Consider the following 19,921-nt stretch of genomic DNA (forward strand, 5'->3'; position numbering starts at 1 on the left):
AAGTTTCATCCCAGGCCCAACTGGTCAATGGTCCATAGCACAAAACTGCTCACAATTTGGCACCAAAGCTCAATCATTACAACTGGAGTGTAGAGGGAAAAACATTATACTGGTACAGGACAAGCACTGTTCTGAGGCTGAATTGTTAAGGCACCACAGAATGCATTTTATTCTGCATATGATCAAGGTTTGCTTGACCTGAGAGCATTGTTCCTTTAGCACTAGTAAACAATTTTACAACACCAAGTTATAGTCCAGCAATTTTATTTTAAATTCACAAGCTTTCGGAGGCTTCCTCCTTCGTCAGGTGAACGATGTGAAACACCTTTAGCACGACACATTGTAAATTCCACATTGCCAGGAGCTTTGCTTTGTTCACTCAATACACATTGAGCATTCCATGGTGTGTTTCGCAGCCAACTCCACACATGCAATCAGAGTTCATTAGCACAACACACTCATGCTGGCAAAAGTCGGCTGAGCAGTGCATTTCTTAATGCATGAAGATTTTTGCTGACTGCTCATTCACAGTCTCCACTATTTATCCCAATTCAGAACAGTGCAAAACCTAAAAGTGCCAAATTAAGTGAAACTCTGAACTAATTTTTTCCAACGAAAATATACAGGAGCAGAACCGAGTGATTTTTTCTTTATGGCAACTGGACAAGAGTGACTCGCAGAAATTTTTAACTTTTAAAATGTTCAGAAGCAGTAGTAAGAGCATGGATTAGTGAATAACTGACGAGCAAGGTTACTAGTTTAGTTTTCACACAAACTTTCAGAATGCCAATGCTCAGCATGGTAAGAATCCCAGAGTGCCATTCAATAACTGAATAGGTGGAAATATGTCCTTGACGTCAAGGCAGCATTTGACCGAGTGTGGCATCAAGGAGGAAATTGAAGTCAATGGGAATCAGGAGGAAAACTCTCCAGTGGCTGGAGTCATACCTAGCATAAAGGAAGATGATAGTGTTTGTTGGAGGCCAATCATCTCAGCCCAAGGACATCGCTGCAGGAGTTCCTCAGGGGAGTGTCCTAGGCCCAACCATCTTCAGCTGCTTCATCAATGACCTTCCCTCCATCATAAGGTCAGAAATGGGGATGTTCGCTGATGATTGCACAGTGTTCAGTTCCATTCACAACCAGTCAAAAAATGAAGCAGTCCATGCCTGCATGCAGCAAGATCTGGACAACATTCAGGCTTGGGCTGATAAGTGGCAAGTAACATTCGCGCCAGGCAATGACCATCTCCCCTTGACATTCAACGGCATTACCATCACCGAATCCCCCACAATCAACATCCCGAGGGTCACCATTGACCAGAAACCTAACTGGACAAGCCACATAAATACTGTGGCTACAAGAGCAGGTCAGAGGCTGGGTATTCTGCTGCGAGTGACTCACCTCCTGACTCCCCAAAGCCTTTCCACCATCTACAAGGCACAAGTCATGAGTGTGATGGAATACTCTCTACTTGCCTGGATGAGTGCAGCTCCAACACTCAAGAAGCTCGACACCATCCAGAACAAAGCAGCCCGCTTGATTGGCACCTCATCCACCACCCCAAACATTCACTCCCTTCACTACCGGCGCACCGTGGCTGCAGTGTGTACCATCTACAGGATGCACTGCAAAAACTTGCCAAGGCTTCTTTGACAGCACCTCCCAAACCCGCAACCTCTACCACCTAGAAGGACAAGGGCAGCAGGCACATGGGAATAACACCACCTGCAAGTCACATACCATCTCGACTTGGAAATATATTGCCGTTCCTTCATCGTCGCAGGGTCAAAATCCTGGAACTCCCTACCTAACAGCACTGTGGGAGAACCTTCACCACACGGGACTGCAGCGGTTCAAGAAGGCGGCTCACCGCCATCTTCTTAAGGGCAATTAGGGATGGGCAAAAAATGCTGGCCTTGCGAGTGACACCCACATCCCATGAACGAATAAAAAAGGTCAAATTCTATCACTAAACCAGCAGTCTTGCTAATGAGGAACCTTAAACCTTTGCAACTGAGAACTTTGGTGCACTTGAAAAGAACAGCTCACCCTAAACTAATGAAGATGACAATTCCTCTTTGTCTCAATTTCCTCCTCTCGTTGAGCAACAGATAGTATTTGCCTTGTTGCAGTACCATGAAACTCATCTCAGAGACCAATCATAAAAAAAATTGCAAAATTTAAATCTGAATTTAAAAACCTGTTGCAGAACCTTAAATTCAATCCTGGGGATGATAGTTCACTGAGCCATTTGTACTTTTGAAACCTGTGAGAGCTACACACAAGAGAAAAAATGAAAATAAAATGTAGCGCTGAGTATTTGGCGTATGAAACTCATATGCTTATGTGTTTCCATAAAGCCTGTGTGGAGAAATTACACATCAGTCCATTCCAAATGCACTGACTAGCTTTACTTCACATTTGGGACCATATAGATCCTCAAAAGACAACCAGGGTTTCTGCTCCAGGTTGTTGTGTAAGGTGTGCATGAACGTTGGGCAAAAATACTATCAGTTCTGGCTGTAGCAACCTCAGTTGAACACTGTCACTGCCTTGGCACCAGACAGCCTGGGAACTGTACCCCAACACACATCAGTTCCTTCAGGAACAATGTGAAGATAAATAGGAAGGGGATCAATTCAGACCACAGAACAATCCACATGTATACTGGTAGTCAGAGGCTGACCTTCAAGCTCTGGGTTCAATCTGTCCTCCCACTGCCAGAATCAACCAGATTTAACTGATCTAATTAACCAAAATCAAATGCAAGTGGAAACGGGCTCTAGAACTTCAGCTACTAAAAGAACACCATTGTTGTTGAGAAGCATTTAGCAATTTTTGTTTGCAAAACACCAGTCATCACACCATTCACATCACCACTCACAAAAGCAGCTGTTCACTCCTTGTGAGAACAATACTTGAGAACAATACTTCCTTAAGAAAAGCTGCTGTACTCAACTCTCCAGGACAATATACCTACTATACTGCCAACAAATTACACATCCCAAATAAAGAAAGCATCTGCCTGAAATATTGTTCACAGGAAGTCACAATTCAAAACAAACAACACAATGATATCATTTTACAATCTGCATTAATTTGGTTCCTATCTAAAATTTATATCTAAATTTTTTAAAGATCCATAACAGAATACATGAGGAGCCATAAGAAACCACTTGTATCCCTTTTATCCTACTGACTACAGATTACTCATGAATCATCAGGTTAGTCCACCTGGCAAATCATATCCCACAACTCAACTTAATGAATCATCCAAGTGCTCCAGTAATTTTAGTAGTGAGCTACTGCACTTACCAGCAAAGGCCAAGGTACAGTAGAACAAAAACCTTTGTTTGAATAATTACTAGAAAGTTGAAGGTCACACTCTGAAGTTAACATAAGAAATAGGAGCGGGAGTAGGCCACATAGCCCCTCGAGTCTGCTCCACCATTGGATAAGATCATGGCTGATCTTCAACCTCAACTCCACTTTCCCGCCCGATCCCCATATCCCTTAGAGTCCAAAAATCTATCGATCTCAGCCTTGAATATAGTTAATGACTGAGCATCCACCGCCCTCTGGGGTAGAGAATTCCAAAGATTCACAGCCCTTTGAGTGAAGAAATTTCTTCTCATCTCAGTCCTAAATGGTCGACCCCTTATCCTGAGACTAAGCCCCCAAGTTCTAGACTCTCCAGCCAGGGGAAGCAATCTCTCAGCATATACCCTGTCAAGCCATCTCAGAATCCTATATATTTCAATGAAATCACCTCTCATTCTTCTAATCTCCAGAGTACATGCCCATTCTACTCAATCTCTCCTCATAAGACAACCCTCTCATTCCAAGAATCAATCTAGTGAACCTTTGTTGCACCGCCTCGAAGGAAAGTATATCCTTCCTTAGGTAAGGAGACCAAAAACATATATAGTACTCCAGGTGTGGTCTCACCAAAGCCATGTACAGTTGCAGCAAGACTTCCTTACTCTTGTACTCCAACCCTCTTGCAATAAAGGCCAACATACTACTTGCTTTCCTAATTGCTTGCTGTACCTGCATGTTAACTTTGTGTTTCGTGTACAAGGACACCCAAATCCCTATAACACCAATTTAATAGTTTCTCACCTTTTAAAAAATATTCTGCTTTTCTAGTGTTCCTACCAAAGCGAATAACCTCACATTTCCCCACATTACACTCCATCTGCCACTTTCTTGCCTACTCACTTAACCTGTCTATATCCCTTTGCAGACTCTGTGTCCTCCTCCCAACCTACTTTACCACCTAGCTTTGTATCATCAGCAAACTTGGATACATTACACTCAGTCCCTTCATCCAAGTTATTAATATAGATTGTAAATAGCTGAGGCCCCAGCATTGATCCTTGCAGCACCTCACTAGTAACAGTCTGCCAACCTGAAAATGACCCGTTTATTCCTACTCTGTTTTCTGTCCGTTAACTAATCCTCCATCCATGCTAATATATTACCTCCAACCCCCTATCTTGTGCAACAACCTTTCGTGTGGCATCTTATCAAATGCCTTTGAAAACCCAAATATACTACATCCACTGGTTCCCCTTTATCTACCCTGCACATCCTTAAAAAGCTCTAATAAATTTGTCAAACATGATTTCCCTTTCATAAAACCATGTTGATTCTGCCTAATCATATTATGGTTTTCTAAGTGCCCTGTTACCACGTCCTTAATAATGGAATCCAGCATTTTCCCGATGAATGATTTCAGGCTAACTGATCTGTAGTTCCCTGTTTTCTCTCTCCATCCTTTCTTGAAAAGCGGGGTTACATTTGCTACCTTCCAATCCACTGGGACCATTCTAGAATGTAGGGAATTTTGGAAGATCACAACTAATGCATCCACTAACTCTGCAGCCAACCTAGGATGTAGGCCATCAGGTCTAGGTGATTTGTCGACATTTAATCCCATTAATTTCTCCAGTACTTTTTTCTTTATCAATCTTAATTACTTAAAGTTCCTCACTCTCATTAGACTTTTGGCTTCCCACTATTTCTGTTTTTTTTGTGTCTTCTACTGTGAAGACAGATATAAAATATTTGTTTAACATCTCTGCCAGTTCCTTATTCCCCATTATAATTTCTCCTGTCTAAGCCTCCAAGGGACCCACATTTACTTTCGCAACTCTCTTTCTTTTTACATATTTACAGAAGCTCTTAGAATCCGTTTTTATATTTTTTGCTAGTTTACTCCCATATTTTATTTTCTCCCTCTATCAATTCTTTTGGTCATCCTTTGCTGGTTTCTAAAACTCTTCCAATCCCCAGGCTTACTACTCTTGGCAACATTATAAGCCTCTTCTTTTAATCTAATACTATTCTTAACTTCTTTCGTTAGCCATGGATGGATCACCTTTCCCATGAAGTTTTTATTTCTCAATAGAATGTATATTGCTGGAAAATTAAGAAACATTTCTTTAAGTGTTTGCCATTACTTATTTACCATCATATCTTTTAATCTAATTTCCAATCTACCGTAGCCCCTCATACCTATGTAATTGGCTTTGTTTAAGTTTAAGACTATAATTTTGGACTCGAGCACGTCACTCTCAAACTAAATTTGAAATTCTATCATATTATGATCAATCTTCTCCAGAGGATCCCTTACTTTGAGATTACTAATTAAACCTGTCTCATTACACAAGACAAGATCTAAAATAGCCTGTTCCCTGGTTGGTTAGAAGTTTACAACATGGAAACAGGCCCTTCGGCCCAACATGTCCATGTCGCCCAGTTTATACCACTAAGCTAGTCCCAATTGCCTGCACTTGGCCCATATCCCTCTATACCCATGTAACTGTCCAAATGCTTTTTAAAAGACAAAATTGTACCCGCCTCTACTACTGCCTCTGGCAGCTCGTTCCAGACACTCACCACCCTTTGAGTGAAAAAATTGCCCCTCTGGACCCTTTTGTATCTCTCCCCTCTCACCTTAAATCTATGCCCCCTCGTTATAGACTCCCCTACCTTTGGGAAAAGATTTTGACTATCTACCTTATCTATGCCCCTCATTATTTTATAGATTTCTATAAGATCACCCCTAAACCTCCTACTCTCCAGGGAAAAAAGTCTCAGTCTATCCAACCTCTCCCTATAAGTCAAACCATCAAGTCCCGGTAGCATCCTAGTAAATCTTTTCTGCACTCTTTCTAGTTTAATAATATCCTTTCTATAATAGGGTGACCAGAACTGTACACAGTATTCCAAGTGTGGCCTCACCAATGCCCTGTACAACTTCAACAAGACATCCCAACTCCTGTATTCAATGTTCTGACCAATGAAACCAAGCATGCTGAATGCCTTCTTCACCACCCTATCCACCTGTGACTCCACTTTCAAGGAGCTATGAACCTGTACTCCTAGATCTCTTTGTTCTATAACTCTCCCCAACGCTCTACCATTAACGGAGTAGGTCCTGGCCCGATTCGATCTACCAAAATGCATCACCTCACATTTATCTAAATTAAACTCCATCTGCCATTCATCGGCCCACTGGCCCAATTTATCGAGATCCCGTTGCAATCCTAGATAACCTTCTTCACTGTCCACAATGCCACCAATCTTGGTGTCATCTGCAAACTTACTAACCATGCCTCCTAAATTCTCATCCAAATCATTAATATAAACAACAAATAACAGCGGACCCAGCACTGATCCCTGAGGCACACCGCTGGTCACAGGCCTCCAGTTTGAAAAACAACCCTCTACAACCACCCTCTGTCTTCTGTCCACGACATATTGTTCTAGGAAACTGTCTCGAATGCATTCTATGATCTCGTCCTCCAAATATGAAGATTAAAGTCCCCCACTATTGCATTACCTTTGTTACAAGCTCATTTCTTGACTAATACTCTGTCCAACAGTATAGCTATTGTTCGTGTTAATTGTGTCATGTGATTCATCAATTATTGCTAATTGTATTCAGGTGGTGTATGTCAATTGGGGACTCTCTTGTATCCTTTTTATGAGCGCTTATCTAGGGTGGATCTCTGTGTGAATAAAGGCTTGGAAACAACTGAAGACTAGGCTCCAGTATTCTATCCTTCAACACCAGGCTATCCAGTTATAACAATAGGGGGGCCTATAAACTACTCCCACCAGTGTTTTCTGCCCCTTGTTATTTCTTATCTCCACCCATACTGATTCTACTTTCTGATCTTCTGAGCCAAAATCCTCTCTCACTACTGTCCTTATGTTATCCTTTATTATCAGGACTACCCACCCTTTTCCATTTTGTCTGTCTTTTCGAAAAGTCAAGTACCCTGGAATATTTAGTTCCCAACCTTGGTTTGTAACCACATCTCAGTAATGGCTACTAGATCAAACCCATTTATCTCTATCTGTGCCATTAATTCGTCTATCTTGTTACGAATGCTTCATGCATTCCGATAAAGCGCCTATAATTTTAATTTTTTTACCCTCTCTACCAAACATAACCCAAAAGACTCTAGCAGTGCAAACTGTCAATACTCCAAAACAAAAAGCCAAAATGACTTTAGCTAAGTAGTCTGGGAAATCTACCTCAACATATTTTCACATTACTAACACTTTAGGAGTGCTCCTCCCTAGGTTAGCTTGTATATTAGGATCACAGATACAGAATTTTATTTCTGTAACAAAATTATTTTTTATGGTACTAATTGTTTCAAAGAAAACTTTCACAACAGAGCAGTAAATTATGCAAAGGCACTGCAAAACAAAATTTATATGTTACTCATTAAATCGATTAAAAGGAAAGAACTATTTGTTCAAATCTAAAATTTCATTTACAGGAAACAAATTATATTCAGTCAATTCTTTTGTGTCTCCATTTTATTGAAAATGGCAGAAACAATTTAAAAACAACTCTGAAACTTCTCTTTCTCCGTGCACTTTCATTCTGATGCAACTCATCACAGTTGAATGTACTGGGATTAACAACGGAATACACGTTGGCCAAGTTCTCAACATTCCAGAATATTTGGGTTAGGCGAATCGCCCACAGAGTAGCTACGGGTTCAGAGAAAGTGAACACTGTTCAGAACAGCAGTTTTTAAGTGTCCACAACCACTACACTGAAGAACTCTTATTCTATAATTATACTGACAAATGAGGCCAATTTGTTTACACAAGAATTGGTTAATAAGTAGTTGAATAAAACCAGTAACATTTTATCCATCAGAATAGTCATTAATTTGGGGAAGTGGAAAGAGTCTGGTATGTAAACAGTACATTATGGAATGAGTACCCAAGTCAATAAATGCTGCCAATTCAGCTTTAAAAATGACTTACTACCCTGTAATTGACAGGGAGATATGGCACACTTATGCACTTAAACGTGTATTCCCAAGAAGTGGTAGAATGTAGGTTTTTAAGTTTCAAATTGACACATTGTCAGAGAAAGCACCAAGTTGGAAATCAAGCACCAACAAAGGAAGAAAAAAAACCGTGGAGGGCAAGTCACATCCAGCCTGCTCTTGCATTTCTTTTAGCAGGCAGTTGCAGAGCATCACTGCAAGTATCCTTAGGGCCGATTACTCCTTCATCCTGACATCCAGATAATGGCACATGGTACAGGAAGATGCAAGTTTTTACATATAATTCCCCACTTCAAAGTTAGGACAAAAAATTATTTTCAATAAATATGCTGAATGAAAGAAGTGCAAAAAAAAATTCAAAGACTTCTTAATATGCAGTTATTTCCAAATAAAGTTTTTAGAAAAAAACCTCAACACCCTTCCTTTAAATGTTAGTTACTTCAACAGGTTTGTGAAATGATTACTGATGGCAAGATTCCTGTAAGTTTGAACCGCAATAAAATCAGATACTATAGGAATCGGCTGCAACAATTTGCAGTTCAAGTTAAGTTAATGCAAGTGGACCATGCAGTGATTAATTAACACCAAATGTCAGATAAGAATCTGTAGATACAAGCTGTTCAATGGATTTTCATTCACAGTCCCCACCATTTACACCATCCACGCTTATCGTGGACAGCAATCTACATTGTGCAAAAAGGGCTAATCGTTTGTCATTTCCACTGAAATCAATTACAGAGGCACCACTTATAACACATTAAGAGCGCCGGCTACTTCGGGCAGCAGGGGCGGGGGGCGTCAGACTTGTTGTATTGCATACATACGGATCTCACATAACTCAGAATTGTGGTTACATTTAGAGATTCTACTACAGTTGAATAATGTCATGAAAGTTATTTCTAATTGTGAGCAGCAGATGCTCCAAGGAGCATTAGGTTTCTCTATTGGGCACAGCTGTGAAATTAGAATTAACACCATAAATCCTATGTTTCTTATTTTCACAAGGTTACAGCCCATTCCAAATCTAGAATTGTCCAAATTAAATGTTTATCCTCCTTATTACATTCTTGAAAATTGAGCCAGAAAATGATCTGAGAATATGAATTCTGTTATAAAATCTTCGGTGTCTCACTCAAATACTCACGCACAAGAATGCTAGATGCAGTTTTACCATCCTATTCTTATAGCAGGCAAATCACGTTAACACCAACACGCCCGCTATAACCGGTGGGGACTGTATACGAATGTGAGGATTATGAAATAATAATTTAAAAAGCCGTCTCATCAATCCTAACCAAAAAAGAAAAAAATCAATCCATACCATCCATCGTTTTTACCTGGGAAAGCACTATGATCCAGCCAAAGAAATTTCCATTAGGGGTTTCGATGCCATGCTTTGGTGAGCCTGCCAGTAGCAATGCTTGAACGGCACACTGAAGAGACTCCCAACAAAACCTGGCAAAGCTCAATTCTGAGAATGCCAACACTCATTTGCCCCCTTACAGACCATCGAAACAATACCTTGGTATGAACTCACGTGACTCATGGTAATATACTGGGTTAGCACACTGTAGTTTCGTTTCAGCAACGGGATTTAAAACCAGGCCTGGTTGATGGGATAAAGCCCATCTTTATTTCTTCTTCTAACCACAAGTCCAATATGAAATTAGTTTCAGAAATCTCAACCCAGTTCCTAATAAGCGAGTCCTGACCAAAAACAGTCATTCTGCACAAATTAGCAAGAAATTGGCACTCTCAGGTGGCCTGAAGCCATAGGAGAACTGGACGGTGGAACTCTTTTGAGGTTATATTTAAGGCAAATTACTGGGGTGCAGTAGAGTTTGTCTCTGCAAAGCCCACGTTATAAATTGACCGGGAAGTTGTCAAAAAATAAGAAATGTTCCAGTTCCTCAGCACTAACATGCTTCACTTTGATACAAGCACAAATTTATCAAAAAAGATTATATATGGCAATTTAGTGCCATTTGTGCTGAATTACTAGCAGTTTTGTGCTGTGGACTGATGCCTACTAGAATCTGGATTAAAGGTGCCCAAATATTTCAATCAGGGTTCTTGCATCATTCAGAACATCACACATCAGGCAAATTGCGCAGCTCCTGGCAGCATTGACGGAAACTTTCAGCAGGAAAATGGTGTGTTTTGCAGGGTATGAGAAACCTGGAATGGAAATAAATAAAATAAAAAAGGAAAATATATAAAACAAAGAATGAAAAGGGAAAAGGAAGAAAGAACTTGTATTTATATAGCACCTCATTACTTCCTCAGGATGTCTAAAAGTGCTTCACATATTAATTACTTCTAAAGTGTGTTCACTGTTGTTGCACAGACAAATACGAAGCTAGTGTGTACACAGCAAGATCCCACAAACATTAAATACCAATTTTTTTTGGTGACTAATTCTTGATTTTTTTTAAACACATTTTTCAGCACAAATTGTTGTTACGACTTCACCACAAGTGTCTAGTGTAAATTTACCTTCTAGCTATTGCAAGTGGTATCCTTCTGCTCCAGAGACCCAGCTGCAATTATATTAATCGACTCAGCAAAATATGTGCTTGCGACGAGTAACCTACATCTTAATCCCAACCCTAATTTTAAGATTAAGTTTTTAAGATCTCTCTTTCCTAATGAAAATCCGGCATGCTAGGTCTGACCCAAAAATAAAAACTGCTGACAAATCAGCCCAAGGCCTTTCTTTTTAACACTTGTACCCAACTGGTTACAGAACTGCACTGGCAAAGGTCTACCAGTAGGTCACTTGCCTGCCCTTTCAATCATGAGAACGGAACGGGTGGTGGTGAAGGGAGGAGCTTAAACACAAATCAAAAATCAGTACACCAGTGACCACTGCTTAAACACCTGTATGTTTACTAAGTTAAATAAAAACCTTCTCAATGAGAAAAATCAAGGTTTGGTGCTATAAAATGCACTGAACCATAATGGTCTGAGTCTTGTATAGTCCTATGTTTCCTAACCACCATACTTGTCCAGTAGCACAGGCTTTGCTTTACATGTTCCTGGAGGGATGCAGCTGTGCAACAGATATACTGGTGAATGTTCCAACTGGGATCAATCAACCGTGTTGCATTTTATAGACTATTGTAGCTCTAATTGCCAAACAGTTACAATAATTGCAGTGATGTTTCTGAAGTTAAAAACAGCAAGCTATTCCTTTCAAGTAAGCAGAATGCCATACACAGAGTCAAATTGTCGACACTGTTTATTACTAAATTCAGCCGTGGAGTTTTTATTTTAAAGCTCAAGAGAAAAGCCTTTCTTGGAGTGTCGATGAGATGCAAAGCTCAGCTGCACTGCTTTGGAGAGGTACAGAAGCCAGATTACCACTCAGGCAGCAAAGTTGAAAATTAACCCCACCCCCCCGTGTCTCTCCCCACAGATGGGCTAGAGGAAGGTGGGGGAAATCTGGAGGAGTACCCCATAGCTTCTGTTGCATCACTCCTATCTAGAGAAGTATTGGCAAAGGTCTGGGAGCAGTACCGTCATGGGATACTAATAGGATTTTTGAAAAAAGTTAAATCCAAAGTGGAGGATTATTCCTGTTACTCCAACAGAACCACAATTTCCAATATGGCCAGGCTAAAGGAGGAGTACCTTTCTACATGCCTGTAGTTTTATTCAGTTTCCCACAGTACACTGCAGCGTGACAGAAAGCTAGGCTCATCACTGCATATTCTGATTATATCCAATGAATAAATCAGCAAGACTATTGTAACAAAAAAGCGTTACTGTTTCTTGCCAATTTTCTCTCCCAATCCTTCTGAGAGCATTGGATATTGCAGTTCCAAAGGCATTAGGAACCTTCCAGTGTTTCACCCAGTTTCTAAATCGAAAATTTCTTAACTGGAATGTATTTTTATAAAACATCTGCTCCTTTGACACTTTCTCTCAGTTGCTTTAAGCACTGCCAATATACTGTAATGTGTCTGGTTTGAAAAGTTCTCTCATTATTTCACCAGTGTTGACCATACAGAATTCAATTAATCCTTCAAAGTATGCATCTGTCTCAATGACTAATCAATTTTGTCTTTTGTATAACCCTCTTTGTCAGATTTTATTTTCAGAGACAAACTTTACATGTGCAAGAGCCATTCTGAATGAAGCAATGCTCACTCTACATCTAAGTCTTGAATGCATCAAAATCCACAACTAAAAGATTTTACATTATGCACTTACCTCTGTTAGCTTCTTGGTAGACTTGAACTTTACCCAGTTCTACGCCAAGTCGCCTAAAATTGAAGATGAGGAATAGTCCTCAAAAAAATTGTTCCTCAAAAACCATATTGCTGACCTTTACACAAAATTAGGGCATAGACACAAGAAATGTCTACAATAGGATAACTGAAGATATTGAGACAAAAAAATAAAACAAACAGTTTGGGGTAGGGGCAGAAATACTAAAATCTTCCAAACAAATCTGCATCAAAACATTGTACTGATTACTGTAAAGTCAATAGCCATTATAGAATTATACCAACACCAATAAGCAATCACATTTTTCTCTATAACACTGACCAAATTAAAAAACACATTTCATCAATGGCTCAGTGGATAAGTGGCCCAGCTTAACAAGCCATCTGATCCCAGGATTGATCATTGGCCTGTACTAGATTGCTTGATGTTAGTGGTGGTAACATGGACAGACACTACAAGTAGGCTTGGTCTTCCAAACCTTGGGAGGGGAAAGGGAGAAAAAAAACACTGAAGGGCTGGCACTCCTGATGACTAGTCACTGACTCCCTCTGCTGGAAACTCTGCATTGTGCATAGCAGGTAAAGGGCATGGCTGGCTTAGATATAATGGCACACTATGGCTGAATAGTCTGCTGACACTCACCCCCCATGCTCACATTTGAAAATCAGCCATTTGGCTGAGGTAATGGAGAGTTTCAGCACTTGTGGAACAACAACTCAATAAAGGTGATACCATGTTCAGTACAGGAGGAAAGAAAGCAGGAAGTGGAGACAGCATGAGGTAAAGGAGCATTTCTTTAATCCTTCCAAGTTACACTGATTTTAAAAAAAGACTAAGCGGGTGCTGAAGAAAGATAAGCAACCTTGCCTTGGTCAGGAGTTTGGGTTCAATTAAACCCACAACTGAACAACCTGAATTATTATGGCAAAATCAGCACTGCAGCAAGCTGATGGGGAGACCTGTTTGACTGAGCAGGGCTCTAAGATTCATTCTATAAACAGAAACCACTGATTCACAACTAATATAATGGTTTGGTCTTCAGAAAGAGATTTTAAGGAGCTGCACAAACTGAGGGTCAAAACCACGGTGCTTTTCAAAAACAGAAAAAAAAATCAGACTATGTATGAACCAGATCTTAAGAAAAATTGGCAAAAACAAATTTTTTAAAAATGCTAGAAGATCTCCAAATTTGCTGGGGCATTTGCTTCAAGCACTTTAGCAGCAAGAACTTGGTGACGTACACATACAGTGACGGCAGCAACCGCATAAAAATCTTTTGACATCTACTTCTAAACTAAAGGTACATTCTAAATTTAAAAATAGTCTGGGGTTAACTTTCGGCCCAGGACCACATTAAAAATCTCTACCAAGGAACATTTTATTTGCTATTACATTTAAGATGAGGGGAGTGGGTGGAGGTAAAAGCTCCTCCTAATTAAAAGGTTCCAAACTGAAAATGCCTCTTATTTATACAAACAGAATGTAAATTTGACATTGTAAGCTATGGTGACTTTTTGACACAGAATTCATCAACTGCAGTTACTTTTAGCAGTAATGCTCAGCATAGTGAACAGACCCAAATCCCTCCAGGCAAAACCATAATCTTTTACTTCAGTTTCAACTGTTAAGCTCGAACCGTTACGGTGATTTATGTAGGTCCCCTGCCCTCTTCTGTTCTAAATATTTTCTCCCCTCCTTTCCCGAAAATGCTGACTCATGTTGTTTGTTGGCTGCACAGCCACTGGCCGCCCTCTAGTACCTCAGCCAAGCAGCCAATCTTCAATCAGCAGCTTATATAATCGTGGGAGGGGAGAAGGGAAGGTCAGACTTATCCAACCAACCATCCCCCTGGAGAGTGGTGACCTCTTCACGTGGAGGCCATTATGGACATGCCCTCACATGACACCTGCACAGGCCCACTTTCCAGCCAGGATCACTGGATAGTGAACAGAGCCGGAAACTCTGCCTACTTTATTAACTCTGCCAAAATCAAGGGCATTGAGGCCAATTCTGACACCCCTGCTTGCTGGAGGTCAACCAACTCAGCACAAACCTGATCTTCACGATTCTGTAACACAGTGGGTGCCACATTTGTTCATCGTCATTGGGGTTGGCAACAGTGCTACATGGACAAAAGTACTGGGGAAACATTAAAAGCTACGCAAAGACCTTCTGTAAATTACTCTCAACAATCTACAAAAACAAAGAAAAGATAACATTACACAAATCTGAAATACTGGGGCAGTATGAAAAAGTAGCAAAAAAAATACTAGCTCCTCTTCTCCCTTAAATACCTGAATATTAAATGAAAAACTAAGTGTACTTCTACCCTATTGTTATGGAAGATCTACCAACTGTAAAGGTTCGACCTTAAAAAGGAACGTATGGATAAAAGACCAACCCTGCAATGCCCCACAAGGGCACATAAAGAACAGAAACATACCGAAATAATCAGTACTTTAGTTAATTGTTCTTTTAGCAGAATACGTGAAAATCCACTCTGAAGTTTGGATCTTCAATCTACTTACTATAAAATCTTGTGCCCAAGTTGCACCTTCATGCACATTTTACATGAAACATCGTCGAGCAATTTATACAGCTTACAGAATTTTTACTAAAGATCCATAAAAATACTGGAAATTTACCTTAAAAATTCTACACTGCCTTTTTAAAATCCATACCAATAGTTTAACAAATTCTATGATTATAGGAGGTAAGCATGGTTAAATGCAGTTTTAGTACTTCTATCAAAAGAAAGAATGTCTCTTAAATGTAATTCGAAGTATTGTACACAGACCATCAGCGGTTGGAGGAAGAAAACTATTTTTAATCCAGGAACAAACTAAATTAAACCAGCTCTGCCCCAAGGTGACCCCACGCACATGAATAACTTGTGTTTGTGTGTCTGTATTTGTGTGTGTCTGCGTGCGTGCATCTGTCTATGTTGATGTGTGACTATGTGCGTGCATACGTATGTGTGCGTGTCAGTGCCAAAACAAAAAAAATCTGTATAATTTTGATATTTATTTAAACAAAGCCCAACTTTGGCCAATCACAGTGATATCTGCCCATGTCACTATGCTTTGAAGTTTGAAAAAAAACTCACTTTAAAATGTACTACTTCCTGCTGATTGTAAATACATTACGATGCACTCCTCTTTTCAATGGATTTCTTCCCCCAAAAAAATCATGCAGCTTAAAAATTCTGCAGAAAAAGTTACGGGCAGAAATTGCTTGAAATTCATGTCACTCAATCTTGAGTAATAATATGTCGCAATGGTTTAAAAATGTGAATATTTACTTACTCTGAAATCTTCCTGGCTAATTCTGTGTAGGCTGTATTGGAGTTGGCAGAGAACAGCGCCAGGCCACCTTTGGTTACATTCATGGCTGATGGGTCCTGAAAACTTCCTCTCAGGATTTTTTTTTTAAACCCACGACCCAAAGTCAAATCTGCAACATCATCAAAGAGATGAAAAATCTGGGTTTTTTACACATATAGATTTTACATCAAAATAGACACCATTTTAAAATAAAACCACTGCTGGTTTCAATTGCATTAACTTTACAAGTGAGGAGTTTATTAAAAAAAAATGCAGTCTTTGCAAATATAAAAAAATTTAAATACTTTTAATGCAAGAATATAAAAACAGCTTTTATAAGGAAGTCTTTATGATGATAGCTGCATCCTCTCTTCCCCCCTGCGTGCTGTAAATACACTTGCAAAGCCACATTAGATTTGCTTCGCTGTCTGTAGTTCCTGTCACATGTGACCTGCTGTAAAGAGCCCCTTCGCTACCGAATTTAGATCAGCGCCCGTTTTCGGCCCCCCGAATATTGGTCGAGGTCCAAAGGCCATAAAACGTCGCCGATCCTTACCCATCCCATCCCATCCCACCACAAAATAAAATAAAGGAGCCACCTCGCCGGACACTCGCTGCCCACACGGGAGACCCCCTCCCCCGGGTGTGTGGGTGGTGGGGGGGGGGGGTTTACTGATGATCAATAAAACGCGCGGCCACACACACACACAAATACATACATACAATCAGACGACCCTTTCCCAATGGGAATGGTCAATATGGCCGGAGTCGGGGGGAGGGGTCAATGCGGCGGCTTTAATCCCACTCCTCACCTGTCCCGTTGCTCCTCCCGCCTCCGCCGTCGTCGTCGCCGCCGCCTCAAGGCTGCTCCCGCGCACCCGCGCGCGCTCCACTCTGCTCAGCGCGAGCCCCACGTAACGGCACAACAACAACAACAAACAACAACACTCGGCAGCGGCAGCTGCGGGGAGTCGGTCGCGCGCTCCCGCGCGCACGCCCCTCTGACAGCCCCGCGCGCGCGCCCGCTGCTCCCGTGGTGGGGTGGTGGGCACGCGCCACTAGCGTTGCTTTAAAAAGCAGCGATGTTCCGAGACGGAGGGGCGTTGAGCCGGGGTTAAACTGGGTCGAGGGGAAGTTGCCACTTTCCGGACTCTGCGGGGGTTTAAGTTTGCAAAGGGTTTGGCTGAAGATTGTGGGGTGGGGGTTTTTTTTTTGTTTGGTGTGTTGAGGGTATTTCATCTGCATGCTTTGCAATTAAATACAGATACTGACTTTTAATGGAAATGCAATCAGAAACTACTCCTCAGTCGTGTTTTCCCTGATATCAATGTGCAAATAAGGTCTTGTGATTATGTAAATGGGCGAAATTAATGCAATTAAGGAAGGACAATGTTTTTTTTTAAAATGCAGATGCTGATCACAAGATGCTTACTTATGAAGATTGTAAACAATTTTACAACACCAAGTTATAGTCCAGCAATTTTATTTTAAATTCACAAGCTTTCGGAGGCTACCTCCTTCCTCAGGACGTTCACCTGAGGAAGGAGGTAGCCTCCGAAAGCTTGTGAATTTAAAATAAAATTGCTGGACTATAACTTGGTGTTGTAAAATTGTTTACAATTGTCAACCCCAGTCCATCACCGGCATCTCCACATCATGCCTATGAAGAAGCATATCATAATTTCTCCATCCAGAACTCCCTACCTAACAGCACTGTGGGAGAACCTTCATCACACGGACTGCAGTGGTTCAAGAAGGCGGCTCACCACCACCTTCTCGAGGGCAATTAGGGATGGGCAATAAATGCTGGTCTTGCCAGTGAGGCCCACATCCCATGAACGAATAAAAAAAACTCTACAATAACTTGCATTTATGTAATGCCTTTCATGTAGAAAAATGTCCTACGGTGCTTCACTGAGGTGGAATCAAAAAAAATGGATGCCAAGCCAAAGAAGGAGATGCTGCACTCCCCCTTTGCTGCATCTAATTGTTCCTTAAACAATTGCAATGTTTATACCTCTACCACTTTGCCCAGAAGTCCATTCTGAGTGTTGATCACCATCTGTGTGTGAAGTACCTCCTGCTATCAGTCATAAGAACATAAGAAATTGGAGCAGGAGTAGGCCAATCGGCCCCTCGAGCCTGCTCCGCCATTCAATAAGATCATGGCTGATCTGATCCTAACCTCAAATCTAAAGAACACAAGAAGTAGGAGCAGGACCCGGCCACTCAGCCCCTGGGCCCACTCCGCCACCCGATCCGAACTCAGCTTCATGTCCAATTTCCTGCCCGCTCCCCGTAACCCCTAATTCCCTTTACTTCTAGGAAACTGTCTATTTCTGTTTTAAATTTATTTAATGATGTAGCTTCCACAGCTTCCTGGGGCAGCAAATTCCACAGACCTACTACCCTCTGAGTGAAGAAGTTTCTCCTCATCTCAGTTTTCAAAGAGCAGCCCCTTATTCTAAGATTATGCCCCCTAGTTCTAGTTTCACCCATCCTTGGGAACATCCTTACCGCATCCACCCGATCAAGCCCCTTCACAATCTTATATGTTTCAATAAGATCGCCTCTCATTCTTCTGAACTCCAATGAGTAGAGTCCCAATCTACTCAACCTCTCCTCATATGTCCACCCCCTCATCCCCGGGATTAGCCGAGTGAACCTTCTTTGTACTGCCTCGAGAGCAAGTATGTCTTTACTTACAGTTGCCTTTTACTAGTTTCAACCTGTGACCCCTCATCCTACACCCGCAGTTCAATTTAAAGTATTATTCTGGATCAACCCTTTCCATACCATTTACTACCATAAAATTGTCTCTCAGATGTCTCCTTTCCAGGCTGAAACCCAAGTCTCTCCAATCTTTCCTCATAACTGAAACCCTTGACACTGAGTTTTCTGCGCTGCTTCCAGTGCTTGAATGTGACCAGAGCTGGGTCAAGACGCGTACTTAAGGACTGACCAGAGCACTGTACCGTTGGCTGTACCCATTAGTGCAATTGTACTTCTATATATCTACCAAAATAATATGTAGTTGTCAGTGCAGTCTATTGGACTTTTCTTGTTACCAGATGCTTTGCAAGGTTGATTTGTGTAATAAACACTAATCCTGTTTTAGTAAAAATGCAGCTTGATAATATTGTCCAGGGCATTCTTTTACTCATTCTAATGTGGTGCTGCAATTGATTTTTGGGGCACTTGATGGTGAAGCTTTTAAAGCAGGGTGAGGCTTCTATAATTAACGATAATTTAGCTAGTGGAAGGCTTGGCAACAGGAAGCAGAAGCTGAAGATAAATGAAAAAGCTGAACATCGGTAGCGGTGACTGGTGAAATTCAGCAGAGGTACGTTCTCCATCTCCTGCTCTTCGCACTATTTGTAAGTGACACCTAGAACTGGGAAAACCTAGGTGTAAGATTTTGAGTTATGAGTCAACCCGAGGCACTAAAAACAAAAATGTAGTTAAAAGCAGCAAGCTATGTCTGCCAAGATGGCTGCAGGGAAGAGCCTAGCCTTGCTTTAATCTGCATTTGCTATCATAATATCGATGATGTGACTGCTCTAAATCACCAATTTTCTTTAACTATCATTGGAGTTACATCTCTTAGTAACTACAGGAAGAAATATTTTCAGCTAATCTACTCTTGGAAGTGACATGGACATTGAATTGGCTGTAAAACAGCTAATATAAAGCTCCCATACAGATAAACAAACAAAACAAGTTCTGATGGCCTGCTGTATCACCAGTCACATGATGATGAATATCTTCTCTATCTTTGACCATTTCAAAATCACACATCACTAGGTAAGTAGAGAGCTGGGAGGTCATTGGTACATCGTAGGTCATCCATGCACCATTTTATCTAACTTGATCTCGAATGAATCTAAGGCTTTCACCTCGACTTCCCTACCTCAAAAGACCTTTTCAAGTGTTGAACACTCCTAATCAAGATGTGGAGATGCCGGTGATGGACTGGGGTTGACAATTGTAAACAATTTTACAACACCAAGTTATAGTCCAGCAATTTTATTTTAA

At 40.9% G+C, this 19,921-nt stretch overlaps 1 protein-coding gene across 7 annotated transcripts in view; it reads right to left on the bottom strand.

Moving 5' to 3' along the window:
* prpsap2 (phosphoribosyl pyrophosphate synthetase-associated protein 2) overlaps nucleotides 1–16,922 on the bottom strand; it is a 37,082-nt gene extending 20,160 nt beyond the window's left edge. For 2 of the 7 annotated variants that reach the window (XM_068003441.1, XM_068003440.1), the window contains exons 1-3: nucleotides 16,699–16,922; nucleotides 15,869–16,016; nucleotides 12,546–12,598 (exon numbers count right to left, since the gene is read on the bottom strand). In XM_068003441.1, the coding sequence (XP_067859542.1) occupies nucleotides 12,546–12,598; nucleotides 15,869–15,951 (136 nt within the window). In that variant the 5' untranslated portion in view covers nucleotides 15,952–16,016; nucleotides 16,699–16,922. Of the gene's footprint in view, nucleotides 1–12,545; nucleotides 12,599–15,868; nucleotides 16,017–16,605; nucleotides 16,631–16,698 lie in introns of those variants that run through there. The other 5 variants (XM_068003437.1, XM_068003443.1, XM_068003442.1 and 2 more) reach the window with 5 other exon arrangements.
* Nucleotides 16,923–19,921: the final 2,999 nt, after the last annotated feature.

This window comes from Heptranchias perlo, chromosome 22, assembly GCF_035084215.1.
Source record: "Heptranchias perlo isolate sHepPer1 chromosome 22, sHepPer1.hap1, whole genome shotgun sequence".
In the NCBI taxonomy this organism is placed as follows: domain Eukaryota; kingdom Metazoa; phylum Chordata; class Chondrichthyes; order Hexanchiformes; family Hexanchidae; genus Heptranchias; species Heptranchias perlo.